Consider the following 13,908-nt stretch of genomic DNA (forward strand, 5'->3'; position numbering starts at 1 on the left):
ATTTAGTTTCTTTACTCAGACCATTAAGCCAGCCTTTCCTCATATTTGACCCATTTGTAATACCACTATACAAAAGCAACATTTCTTCACTAAGACACAGAAAGAACAGTCCTACTATTATGGGTAACCTCAGCCCATACTCCCCTAGTAGTTTTGAGGGCAATTACTTGGTATCTCCAGAAGGACCTAAGGCCAGTAATATGGGATCCTTATTGTTATAGGGCGGTCTTCATTGGAGGCTTCTTCAGCTTCATTGGGTGAGATTGAGCCCACTCTGGACTTTTTAACTGTTTGTCTTCAGCCGCTGGAGCATTCAGACTGCAGAAACTCTAAGCATGCCTCAGTGCCATTTCCTGCAGAGTCTATGACCCTTCTGAGCCCCTAAATCAAACTGGGCCTGCGGCCCCTGTCCCTGACTCAGTTACAGAATCCCAACAGTCTATATCTCTGAAGAGACTGTTTTATAGGCACTGCAGTCTTCTGCAGGGAAAAGGAGGTGATTTCTTCCACAGGATGTTTGGTGTGCCAGTGTGTCCCCGTACCTAGTGCTTAAGTCTCGTACCCCAGGACAGTTGATACCCACTTCATTGGGGGATCCCAGTGTGAGTTGGCTTCCTTGCCTAGACTTCAATGCATATAATTAGGTGCTGCAGGACTTTCACCTTTTTTTTAAGTTTGTCTTGGTCCCTCCGCTGAGTGACATTGACAGTACTACCCTCAACCCCATTAGGAATAAGTAAAAAGTTTTTACCCCTGGGTGCACCTGTTGGAGGATTCTGTGTTTCCCTGGATTGTTAGAATGCTGTACACTCCTGGATTCTGCTGTTTGGGATAGATTATGTCCTCAGGCTTTTGTGGGGTCTGATCACCTGGAGATAGGTCATCATTTTGTGGCTGAGCTGATCTGAAGAAAGACCTCTAGATCCCTTCTTTGTTTTTGCCCTTAAGCAGAGGAATATTCTTGGCAGTATGGCTTGGGTTTCTGCCCCTAACTCCATGGCTCTGGATGCTTCACTGTACCAGGCTGGTCAGGAGATTGTTAGAACTGTGTTCTGAATCAAGGTTGGGCAGGTCCTGCAGAGTTCCTCTGTCAGGCCCCAGAGGCAACTTTACCTTTTGCGTGTAGATAGATTTTTGCTTTTCCTCATATTTTCTAGTGTTGATGTACACCAGTCTGGCGTTGTGAAATACCTTCATCCCTGCCTACCCTTGTAGGGGTACCTCTCGTACACCTCCTTCCTTCAGCTGGGTTGACTTCACAGTAGGAAACATTTGTATTTTATATCCATCTAAGGGGTCATTTAGCTATGCTTATGGGATGTTATGATGTGATAATTCTCATATTCTTTGGATATCACTTTTACAAGATTGGTTATTTAGCCATGCATAGCCTTAATCGTACCATGAAACCTTTCTTGCTATGTCCTGACCGTTGGGAATGTAAGACCTCGGTCTTCACATGTAGACTTGCTGGTCTTTTCTTAAAGACCTTTTTATGTCCAAGATTCCCTCTGGAGACTTCGTTCTTTTCTCTTGATCACATCATATTGTTGGTTTATTCCTTCCTTATCGGGTAGGTATGTTGTTACACAATAGCAAAAGGGTGCATCAACCTAGCGCATTACCAAATAAGACTTTTATTCAAGGTAAAAACAGCAATGGTTGTACCCACATACAAATGTGCATACAAATGTATAAAATGTCACAGCACAGGCTGATGCAGACAGTCACCCTCAGGTCAGATGTAAGGAACCGGTAGATGTTAGGAATGGCTGATGTGTTTCGAGGGAGAACACTCTTCCTCAAAGCCACAGTGGACAACTTTGGCTCTGAGTAAGAGGGTTTTCCCTCAAGACGTGTCAGCCATTCCTAACACCACCTGGTCTTCCAGAAGTACAGTTCCTTACATCTGACCAGAGGGTGCCTGTCTACATCAGCCTGTGCATTGTTGTTTTTATCTGGAATACAAGTCCGTTTTGGTAATGCGCTAGATCAGTGCGCCCTTCTTTTGCTATTGTTTTACATTTTTTTTAAAGGATACCAATTGTCCTAAGGAAGGCCATTGGCGTAGAAAGAAGTTGCCTCTACTATGCATCCCCAAGCCCACTATTCGAGTGCAGGATAATTACTTTGAGGTTTGTTGTTTCACCTGTTTTGGTTGGTTTTTGGTATCGCAGCCTCTCGCTGGTGCAGGCTCAGTTCCCCTCTGTGATCTCTTCTGTCTTGGTTTGAACATAATTTTAATCCTCTGTGGCCTTCTCTTGATCGTTGGCAGATTTTTGTGTCTCTTGCAGGGGAACTGACATCATATGGTTCAGATTTGATATTGGTCCTTCAGTTAGTCCTGAGTTGCAGATGGCTCCTAGTTTCTTCTTGCATCTTTTAGTGGCTGTTGCCCACCCCTCAGTTATACTATTTTTGGACATTCCAACTGTTTCTAAATGTCCCCCAATGGATAAGCAATAAAGAAGGAATTTTGTATTTACAGTTGGAAGAAATTTCCATGGACAAAACATCAATTGTATGGAGGAAAACAATTACTCCAACTTCAAAACTTAACTTTGCTACTAAGCGCTCATAAATATATAGTTGTATAATTGAGGCTTATTGGTCATTTAATGGAAACATCATTGTCTTAATAATTGTGGCTATTTGGGATCCACATAATCTTAAACAACGCAGACTCCCTGTGTGTATGTGTGTGTGTGTGTATATATATATATATATATATATATAATATAGTGCTATTTATATTCAAATTAATGGAATGATTAAAGTAATCATCCGTGCTTCTTATTTTGCAGCTGAACACAATGAAATGAAATTAATGTTTGTGTAACTTTTTTTTGCAGTCTCTAAAGCGGATTAAGCGGTCTGACAGGCGGGGGGCAGAGTCCGTAACAGAGGAGAAATTTACCATCCTATTTGAGTCTCAGTTCAGTGTAGGTGGAAATGAACTCGTTTTCCAGGTCAAGGTAAGTACTCTCAGTGGTGCTTGTGAGACTGCCTTGTGTATTTTAAGAATGACTATGCAACACTGAAAACTTTATCCATGGTGCAGTTTAATCTGATGCTTTCCAGTACCAAAGCTTTAGCCACCATAGTCTGAGTAGTACATGAATTGTAGTAATGGCATTTGTGGGAATTCGGAGGAAACCTGGGGAGTCCTTTTATAGTACTTTAAACGAAAGCACACAGCTTGTATATCAGGTTTGTATGTTAACCACACTCATGATTTAATGAGAGTATTTTTTACCCAGTATAATGCACTTTAAACATTGCCAAAATCCCTCAGCATCTCACTGTGCAGGATCACTGCGCTACCCCACTATAAATGATAACATAAATTACCAGCTGCTGCTAGCATCAATCATGTGTTACATGCACAAACAAAGAAATCAAGGAGAAGGGTGCTGCTCTGAAAATCAAATATCAAACAAACGCATGAATATATAACCAAAAAGTGCTAACGTTCAATAATCCACAATAAATATATTCATATATAGTCATAAATTATATCTAAGTCTCTTGTGTACACAATCAGTGAATCAATTTCATAAACTTGTGGTAAATCTTGTACTCTCACACAGTGAATTGTGCTCACATCGCCAGTGTTTTGCCTCCACTATGATTATTCACACATGCTCTACCTTTGTGCTCACTATGCCCTCGCCAACATATGACCCAAGTACCATAGGTTATAAAGCACTTGGATACATATATAGGTGGGCATATAATGATTGGTGCTCCCTCTTCCTTTCCTTGGTCACCTCCAGCAATAATTGGGTATGTTCCCCTTTAAGAGATGGGGGTCCCGCTGCTAGATGCTCATTCACCGTAACTCCACACATCATCAACATAAGGAGTAGAGAGAATTACTCTCAGTGATACTAGAAATTAACTTTAGCCCTTTCCTGATTTGTAAAGCTTTTTTTGTACCTGTCTGATGAAACAAGCGCTTTATTTTGCACTGGAAAGAACCCTAAATGTCCGCAGTTCAATCCAATCTCCTGTGCAAGAGGAAAGAACAAGATTCACCACAATGTATGAACTTTATTCACTGATTGAAAGAGACTTGTATATAATTTATGGTGTAGATATACAGCAGGTAAAATAAGTATTAATATTTATATTAATAACATGTCACTTTTTTTCTAGGTACCGTAAATATATTTATAAAGGTGCTATTGACATGAAATTTTCACCATGTCAGTAACAACCCATGCAATCCATACATACAAAGAAACTAAAACAAATAAGTTCAGAAATAAAGTTTATGGGTAATAAAATGGAATGACACAGGGAAAAAGTATTGAAAACGCGAACTGAAATGTATTGAATACTTCGTACAAAATCTTTTGTTGGTAATGACAGCTTCAAGATGCCTCCTGTATTGAGAAACTAGTTGCATGCATTGCTCAGGTGTGATTTTTGGCCCATTCTTCCACACCAACAGTCTTCAAATCTTGAAGGTTCTTTGGGCCTCTTTTATGAAACCTGATCTTTAGTTCTTTCCTAGATTTTCTATTGGATTCTAGGCAGGCGCTTGGCTGGGCAGCTAGCATTCTAGCAGCTTTTTCCTTTCTTTAAAGCCAATTGAGAGTTTCCTTGGCTTTGCGTTTGGGATCATTGTCCTGCTGAAATGTCCACCTTCGTTTTATCTTCATCATCCTGGTAGATGGCAGTAGATTTATTTTTTTGTCTTTGTAAATTTTTCCATTCATCGTTTCTTCAATGACATGAAGTTTGCCAGTACCGTATGCAGAAAAACAGCCCCACACCATGATCTTTTCACCTCCAAACTTCACTGTTGGTATGGTGTTTTTAGGGTGATGTGAAGTGCCATTTGACCTCCAAACATGGTGTGTATCATGGCATCCAAACAGTTACATTTTGGTCTTGTCTGACCAGGCTATATTCTTCCAGTATTTACAGGTTTGTCCAAATGTTGTGCAGCAAACTTTAAACGAGGTTCAGATTGCTTTTTCTTCAGTACTGGAGTCTTGCGTTGTGAGCGTGCATACAGACATTGGCGTTGAGTGCATTACTTATTGTTTTGTTCAGAACAATTGTACCTGCTAATTCCGGGCCTTTCTGAAGCTCTTCACAAGTGGTCATTGGCTCTTGGACAACTCTTCTGATGATTCTTTTCACTCCTCTGTCAGAAATCTTGTGAGAGCACGTGGTCATGACTGGTTTATGGTGAAATTATGTTCTTTCCACTTCCGGATTGTGGCCCCCAACAGTGCTCACTGAAACATTCAGATATTTAAAAATCCTTCTGTTATCAATGCTATTAGTATGTTTTACAAGAATAAGGTTGCAAAGGTCTTGAGTGAGCTCTTTGCTTTTACCCATCATGAGATGTTTCTTTTGTGACACCTTGGTATTGAGACTCCTTTGTATAGGCCATCAGTTGAGACTGAATCAGCTGATTCTGAATCAGCTGATAAATTTGCACTGACAAGAGGCAGAATTTCTTTACAATTACTGATAGATTTCAGCTGGTGTCTTGTCTTTCCATGCCTTTTTGCACCTCCCTTTCTTCATGTGTTCAATACTTTTTTCCTGTTTCATTCCATTTTATTACACATAACTTAATTTCTGAACTTATTTGTTTTGGTTTCTTTGTATGTATGGATCGTTACCGACATGTGATCAAATTTCATGTCAATGGCACCTTTAGAAATATGTTTACCTAAAAAAAATGACGTGGTGACATGTTCAATACCTATTTAAACCACTGTATTTATTGTGGATTGTTGAACTTTAGTACACTGATTAGGTCATCCCCTATTGTAAACAGAAAGAGAGAGCGAGTGCTACGCAATGTACAAAAGCCTGATTGTATTTTAATGCTGCCCCTCCGTATCTGTCTGAAACCCACATTTCAGGTGATCTGAATAGGTTGATATCGATGTGGATTTGAGTACTAAAATTTAATTTAAAGCTTTTTAACTAATTTGCCTTTTTTGGACTTCCTACATAAGTCCAGAGAGTTCAGCCCCGTATACACGGGCCAAATGTCGGGAGGCATTGGCCCGTAAAATAAGAAAATGGGCCGTGTGTGTCAGTGTGTATGACAGAAGCTGGCCGAGCATGTTGGAAAACCAGCAGCCGACCTACTCCCGATGAGCACTCTCTGCCAATGGTATAGAGTGCTGATTGGAGCGTTCTGGCAGGTGGGCTGCCCCCGTGTCAGAACATAACAGCTCTGCAAGGAAGATCGCTGTACTAACTTCTCACAGTTGCAGTGCATCCGGAAAATATTCACAGTGCTTAATTTTTTCCACATTTTGTTATGCTACAGCCTTATTCCAAAATGGATTCAATTCATTGAATTTATTAGAAATAAAAAGCAAAAAAATTATATGTACAGAAGTATTCTCAGCCTTTTTCATGACACTCAAAATTGAACTCAAGTGCATGCTGTTTCCACTGATCATCCTTAAGATGTTTCTACAACTTAATTGGAGTCCACCTGTGGTAAATTCAGTTGATTTGAGATGATTTGGAAAGGCACACAACTGTCTATAGAAGGTCCCAAAGTTAACCGTGTATGTCAGAGCACAAACCAAGCCATGAGGTCCAAGGAATTGTCTGTAGACCTCCGAGAAAGGATTGTATCGAGGCACAGATCTGAGAAAGGGTACAGAAACATTTATGCAGCTTTGAAGGTTCCCGGTGAGCACAGTGACCTCCATTATATGTAAATGGTAGAAGTTTGGAACCTCCAGGACTCTTCCTAGAGAGGGCAGCCTGCCAAACAGAGCGATCGGGGGAAAGGGGCCTTAGTCTGGGAGATGGCCAAGAACTCTGACAGCCTCCAGGGTTTTTCTGTGGAGAGAGGAGACCCTTCCAGAAGAACAATCATCTCTACAGCACTCCACCAATCAGGCCTGTATGGTAGAGTTGCCAGACGGAAGCCACTCCTCAGTAAAAGGCACATGACAGCCCGTCTGGAGTTTTCCAAAAGGCACCTGAAGAACACTCAGACCATGAGAAACACAATTCTCTGGTCTGATGAAACAAAGATTGAACTCGTTGGCCTGAATGGCAAGCGTCATGTCTGGAGGAAACCAGGCACCGCTCATCACCTGGCCAATACCATCCCTTTAGTGAAGCATGGCGGTGGCAGCATCATGCTGTTGGGATGTTTTTCAGTGGCAGGAACTGGGAGACTAGTCAGGATTGAGTGAAAGATGAATGCAGCAATGTACAGAGACATCCTTGATGAAAACCTGCTCCAGAGTGCTCTGGACCTCAGACTGGACAACTCTGTATGTCCTTGAGTGGCCCAGTCAGAGCACAGACTTGAACCCGTTTGAACATTTCTGGAGAGATCTGAAATTGAATGTGCATCTGCATCAGCACTCTCTATTGAACCTGGTGGAGCTTGAGAGGTCCTGCAAAGAAGAATGGGAGAAACTGTCCGCAAATAGGTGTGCTAAGCTTGTAGCATCATACTCAAAAAAACATGAGGCTGTAATTGATGCCAAAGGTGCTTCAACAAAGTATATGTTTTTTTTTTGTTTGTTTTTATATAAATCTGCAAATATTCCAAACTTCTTTCATGTTGTCAATATGGTGTATGGTTTGTAGAATTTTTAGGAAAATAATGAATTTAATCCATTTTAGAATAAGGCTGTAACACAACAAAATGTGGAAAAAGCGAAGCGCTGTGAATAGTTTCCGGGTGCATTGTAGTACAGTGGCTCTGACCGGGGCTCACAGTTTTTTTTTTTCTTTCAACCCACTGGGTTGAATGGAAAAACCTCAGTGCGTACCAGGCTTAAAGCGTTTAAAGCCAGCTAATAGTTGCAATAGCAGCCATTAGCCTGTTAACGTTTTAATCAGCTGGCTCCTAGCTGTCATGTAAAAGTGATGTGGATGGCTATACTGCAGTGGCTCTCCTGCAGGACCCTCCACCTCTCTGTGGTTTTAGGGCTTTCTCCTTCCTCTCAGGAGCACAGGACCACGACAAACTGTTTCAGGATGGCTAGCCGAAGGTGACCTCTGTTCCCAAATATCCTCTGCTGTTTATGAAGCTGGAAGCGATCAGCTTTGAGATGTCATTTCATGGCTGCTACATCCAGGGAAATAGCTAACCAAGCACAATCTGTGTGTTGGTTAGCTGCAGTGAAAGGCAGGATAGATATTGGGGGTCCTCATAATGTGACCTCTGATGTGTCCATTAAGTGGACCTGTCACCTGCCGAATGCTATATCACATAGAGGGGTTTGTTAGCCCTTTTGTGATAAAAATGAAGTTAACCAAAGAAAAACATTTTGCATACACCCATACCAGGTGCACACATGTACTTTATGTAGACTGCAATTGCACCATTTATGTGAGGTATCACAGTGAACTTTGGAGTGAGAGCAATATTTTTAGGACCGTAATTAAGAGTTAACTCTAAACTATGAGCTGTAAAGGTATTTAAAGCATTGCCTATGGAAGATTTTAGGTACCTTTTTTCGTTTTTGTGATACTACGGGCTAACATAATTTTTAAGACTTGACGTTTTTTTCATCCGGCTTTGGTATTATATTGTGTTTCTGACATACCAATTTTAGGGTATATTTTTCTGAAAGTATAGTGCGCAAATTTTGTATGACATAAAGAAAATTGCAACAACTATCTTTTTATTCTATAGGCCCTCTGCTTTTAGCAAAAGTGTCATTTTATGAGGGTTTAAAGTTAATTTATATCCAAAAATGCAGATTTTAACATTTATGCAAAAAAAATTAGAAATTGCTCTAGAGGGGAAGTGGTTAATGAATCCATAATTCTATTAGAGTTATTGTATCTTACTGGAATTTAACTTTAATTGCCTTCCTGACATTTCAGACATTGTCTCTCCCTGTTGTGGTCATTGTACATGGAAGCCAAGACAATAATGCTACAGCGACAGTTCTATGGGACAATGCATTTGCTGAGCCAGTAAGTGATTACGTTGTGTAGATATATTTAATATATATAATGTAGCATATTTTATTAAATATACAGTATACCATGATCTAAAGTTCGATCAAAAAACCTTATCAAAAATATATTGTGTATACATATGAGTACCGTATATGAGAAGAAAAGTCTATTTCTCCTTTAATTTGGATAACAGACGTTAATACATTTTTCACATTATTTGACACATTCAAGCGGTTCTTCAGTCATTCTGCAAAAATGAAAAGGCAACAGCTTCAAAAACTCTGGCTGCTGACTGTTACTAAACAGACACACACACACATGTCCAAGGATCCTGCGTTGTCCCCACCTGGCTGGTTTGGTCCCTAGCGCCAGCATGTTAACTCTGGGCAGCCAACTGTGAATCCTTGCAGCTTCACAGCCGGTTGCCCAATGCACATGCCTGAGCTGCACTGCACTTTGTGAATGGTCCCACAGCCTTCTGGGACCTGTGACATGTCCCAGAAGCTTGCGGGCAGGGAGGGGGAAGGAGAACTTCCACTTGGAATCGCCTAGAATTTGGATCGGGTCTTTGTCAAAACCAGGTGCTTGCTCCCCCCACTCCCACAAAAAATTTTGTGCCAAATACAGTCAGATCCATAAATATTGGGACATCAACACAATTCTAATCTTTTTGGCGCTATACACCACGACAATGGAAATGAAATTAAACAAACAAGATGTGCTTTAACTGCAGACTTTCAGCTTTAATTTGAGGGTATTTACATTCAAATCAGGTGAACGGTGTAGGAATTACAACAGTTTGTATATATGCCTCCCACTTTTTAAGGGACCAAAACTAATGGGACAATTGGCTGCTTAGCTGTTCCATGGCCAGGTGTGTGTTATTCCCTCATTACTCCATTTACAAGGAGCAGATAAAAGGTCCAGAGTTAATTTCAAGTGTGCTATTTGCATTTGGAATCTGTCACTATCAGTGAAGCAAGCCATCGTTAGGCTGAAAAAACAAAACAAACCCATCAGAAAGATAGCAAAAACATTAGGTGTGGCCAAATCAACTGTTTGGAACATACTTAAAAATAAAAAACGCACCAGTGAGCTCAGCAACAGTGGTGGATGACTGAAGAATTCTTTCCATGGTGAAGAAAGCACCCTTCACAACAGTTGGCCAGATCGAGAACCCTCTCCAGGAGGTAGGTGTATGTGTGTCAAAGTCAACAATCAAGAGAAGACTTCACCAGAGTGCATACAGAGGGTTCACCACAAGATGTAAACCTTTGGTGAGCCTCAAAAACAGGAAGGCCAGATTAGAGTTTGCCAAGCAACATCTAAAAAGCCTTCACAGTTCTGGAACAACATCCTATAGACAGATGAGACCAAGATCAACTTGTACCAGAGTGATGGGAAGAGAAGAGTATGGAGAAGGAAAGGAACTGCTCATGATCCAAAGCATACCACCTCGTCAGTGAAGCGTAGTGGTGGTAGTGTCATGGTGTGGGCATGTATGACTGGCAATGAAACTGGTTCTCTTGTATTTATTGATGATGTGACTGCTGACAAAAGCAGCAGGATGAATTCTGAAGTGTTTTGGGCAATATTATCTCCTCATATTCAGCAAAATGCTTCAGAACTCATTGGACGGCTCTTCACAGTGCAGATGGACAATGACCCGAAGCATACTGTGAAATCAACCAAAGAGTTTAAGGGAAAGAAGTGGAATGTTATAGAATGGCCAAGTCAATCACCTGACCTGAATCCGATTGAGCATGCATTTCACTTGCTGAAGACAAAACTGAAGGGAAAATGCCCCAAGAACAAGCAGGAACTGAAGACGGTTGCAGTAGAGGCCTGACAGAGCATCACCAGGGATGAAACCCAGCATCTGGTGATGTCTATGCATTCCAGACTTTTGTCCCTTAACCACTTGCCGACCGCCGCACGCCGATGTACGTCGGCAGAATGGCACGGGCAGGCATAAGCACATACATGTACGTCCTTTGCCTCCCGCGGGTCGGGGGCCCGATCGGGCCCCCGCCCGGTGCCTGCGGCGGTCGGTTTTCGTTCGGGAGCGATCCCGGACGAGGGGACGGCCATTCATTCATGGCCACCCCCTCGCGATCGCTCCCGACGAATGGAAATCCCCGGTGACATCACTTCCTCTCCTGTAATGTAAACACAGGAGAGGAAGTGATGTATTCTCTCCTCCGTGTTGGTATTTTTCGTTCCGACACGGAGGAGAGCGGATCAGTGAGTTGCACCAACACATCCCACACACAGTAGAACATGCCAGGCACACTCACACCCCCCCTTTACCCCCCGATCACCCCCCCAATTACCCCTGCCCCCCAGTCACAGTGACACCAATGTCATTTTTTTTTTTTTTTTTTTTTTTTTTTTTTTTGCATTGGTGTCATTTGTGACTGTAATAACTGTTAGGGCAGTTAGGGTTAGCCCCCTTTAGTTCTAATGTACCCCCCTAACCCCCCCAATAAAGGTTTAACCCCGTGATCACCCCCCGTCGCCAGTGTCACTAAGGCTGGGTTCACATTGCAGCGGTTTATGAGAACGAATGTGATTCGCACCGCACTGCAGTGCAAATCACATCCGATCTCTGTGCGATTCGAGTTCAGCCATTCGCCGCACCCGCCGCACCCGCCACACCCGCCGCACCCGCCGCAAATTCGCACGGGACCCTTTTTTTGGCCCGCAGCAGAATCGGATCGCATGGGTGTTCACACCATGCGATCCGAGTTTGCAGATCGCACTGCGATATGCGAACTGATCTGGGGGTGTCAGTAACATTTCACTGACACTCCCAGCAGTTCGCATAGGGCAGTGTGAACTGCCGCCGGGAGGCATGCGATGCGGGAACCCGCCGCGGATTCGCGGCGTTTCCGCATCGCTCCAGTGTGAACCCAGCCTAATAAGCGATCATTTTTCTGATCGCCGTATTAGTGTCACAGGTGACGCTAGTTAGGCAGGTAGGTATTTAGGTTCGCCGCAGCTTTTTATAGCGCTAGGGACCCCCATATACTACCGCATAAAGCCCCCTGATTGCCCCCTAGTTAACCCTTTCACCAGTGATCACCATATAACTGTTACAGGTGACGCTGGTTGGTTAGTTATTTTTTTATAGTTTCAGGGCACCCGCCATTTATTACCTAATAAAGGTTTAACCCCCTGATCACCCGGCAGGTGTCATTTGTGACTAATAACTGTTAGGGCAGTTAGGGTTAGCCCCCTTTAGTTCTAAGGTACCCCCCTAACCCCCCCAATAAAGGTTTAACCCCGTGATCACCCCCCGTCGCCAGTGTCACTAAGGCTGGGTTCACATTGCAGCGGTTTATGAGAACGGATGTGATTCGCACCGCACTGCAGTGCAAATCACATCCGATCTCTGTGCGATTCGAGTTCAGCTATACAGATAGTATGGCTGAATTCGTGTCGCACCCGCCGCACCCGCCGCAAACTCGCACGGGACCCTTTTTTGGTCCGCAGCAGAATCGGATCGCATGGGTGTTCACACCATGCGATCCAAGTTTGCAGATCGCACTGCGATATGCGAACTGATCTGGGGGTGTCATTAACATTTCACTGACACTCCCAGCAGTTCGCATAGGGCAGTGTGAACTGCCGCCGGGAGGCATGCGATGCGGGAACCCGCCGCGCATTCGTGGCGTTCCCGCATCGCTCCAGTGTGAACCCAGCCTAATAAGCGATCGTTTTTCTGATCGCTGTATTAGTGTCACAGGTGACGCTAGTTAGGCAGGTAGGCATTTAGGTTCGCCGCAGCTTTTTATAGCGCCAGGGACCCCCATATACTACCGCATAAAGCCCCCTGATTGCCCCCTAGTTAACCCTTTCACCAGTGATCACCATATAACTGTTACAGGTGACGCTGGTTGGTTAGTTATTTTTTTATAGTTTCAGGGCACCCGCCATTTATTACCTAGTCTCACTAGTGTACCCCTAAATTTAGGGGTGTCTACTTTCTAAAATGGGGTCATTTGGGGGGGGGGGGGGTTTGTGCCATCTTGGCATTTTATGGCCTTCAAAACTGTAACGCCCTTAGAAAGCCTGAAGGCAGTGCTTGATTTTTGGGGCCCCGTACGCGGCTAGGCTCCCAAAAAGTCCCACATATGTGGTATCCCCGTACTCAGGAGAAGCAGCAGAATTTATTTTGGGGTGTCATTTCACATATGCCCATGGCATGCGTGAGCAATATATCATTTAGTGACAACTTTGTGAAAAAAAAAAAAAGTTTGTAATTTTCCCGCAACTTGTGGCAAAATATAAAATATTCCATGGACTCAACATGCCTCTCAGCAAATAGCTTGGGGTGTCTACTTTCTAAAATGGGGTCATTTGTGGGGGTTTTGTGCCATCTTGGCATTTTATGGCCTTCAAAACTGTAATAGGTAGTGAGAAGTGAACTCAAAAAATTACGCCCTTAGAAAGCCTGAAGGCGGTGCTTGGTTTTCGGGGCCCCGTACGCGGCTAGGCTCCCAAAAAGTCCCACATATGTGGTATCCCCGTACTCAGGAGAAGCAGCAGAATTTATTTTGGGGTGTCATTTCACATATGCCCATGGCATGCATGAGCAATATATCATTTAGTGACAACTTTGTGAAAAAAAAAAAAAAAAAAAAAAGTTTGTAATTTTCCCGCAACTTGTGGCAAAATATAAAATATTCCATGGACTCAACATGCCTCTCAGCAAATAGCTTGGGGTGTCTACTTTCTAAAATGGGGTCATTTGTGGGGGTTTTGTGCCATCTTGGCATTTTATGGCCTTCAAAACTGTAATAGGTAGTGAGGCGTGAAATCAAAAATTTACGCCCTTAGAAAGCCTGAAGGCGGTGCTTGGTTTTCGGGGCCCTGTACGCGGCTAGGCTCCCAAAAAGTCCCACATATGTGGTATCCCCGTACTCAGGAGAAGCAGCAGAATTTATTTTGGGGTGTCATTTCACATACGCCCATAGC

General features: G+C 43.0%; 1 protein-coding gene across 5 annotated transcripts in view; it reads left to right on the top strand.

Moving 5' to 3' along the window:
• The window catches only part of LOC143935591 (signal transducer and activator of transcription 5B), a 413,177-nt gene that overhangs the window by 373,465 nt on the left and 25,804 nt on the right, over positions 1-13,908 (top strand). For all 5 annotated transcript variants that reach the window (XM_077459573.1, XM_077459571.1, XM_077459575.1 and 2 more), the window contains 2 exons: positions 2,853-2,975; positions 8,851-8,943. In XM_077459573.1, coding sequence (XP_077315699.1) covers positions 2,853-2,975; positions 8,851-8,943 — 216 coding nt within the window. The remainder of the gene's footprint in view (positions 1-2,852; positions 2,976-8,850; positions 8,944-13,908) is intronic.

This window comes from Lithobates pipiens, unplaced genomic scaffold (assembly GCF_037356315.1).
Source record: "Lithobates pipiens isolate NorthernLeopardFrog02 unplaced genomic scaffold, aLitPip1_a1.2 Scaffold_28, whole genome shotgun sequence".
Lineage (NCBI taxonomy): Eukaryota > Metazoa > Chordata > Amphibia > Anura > Ranidae > Lithobates > Lithobates pipiens.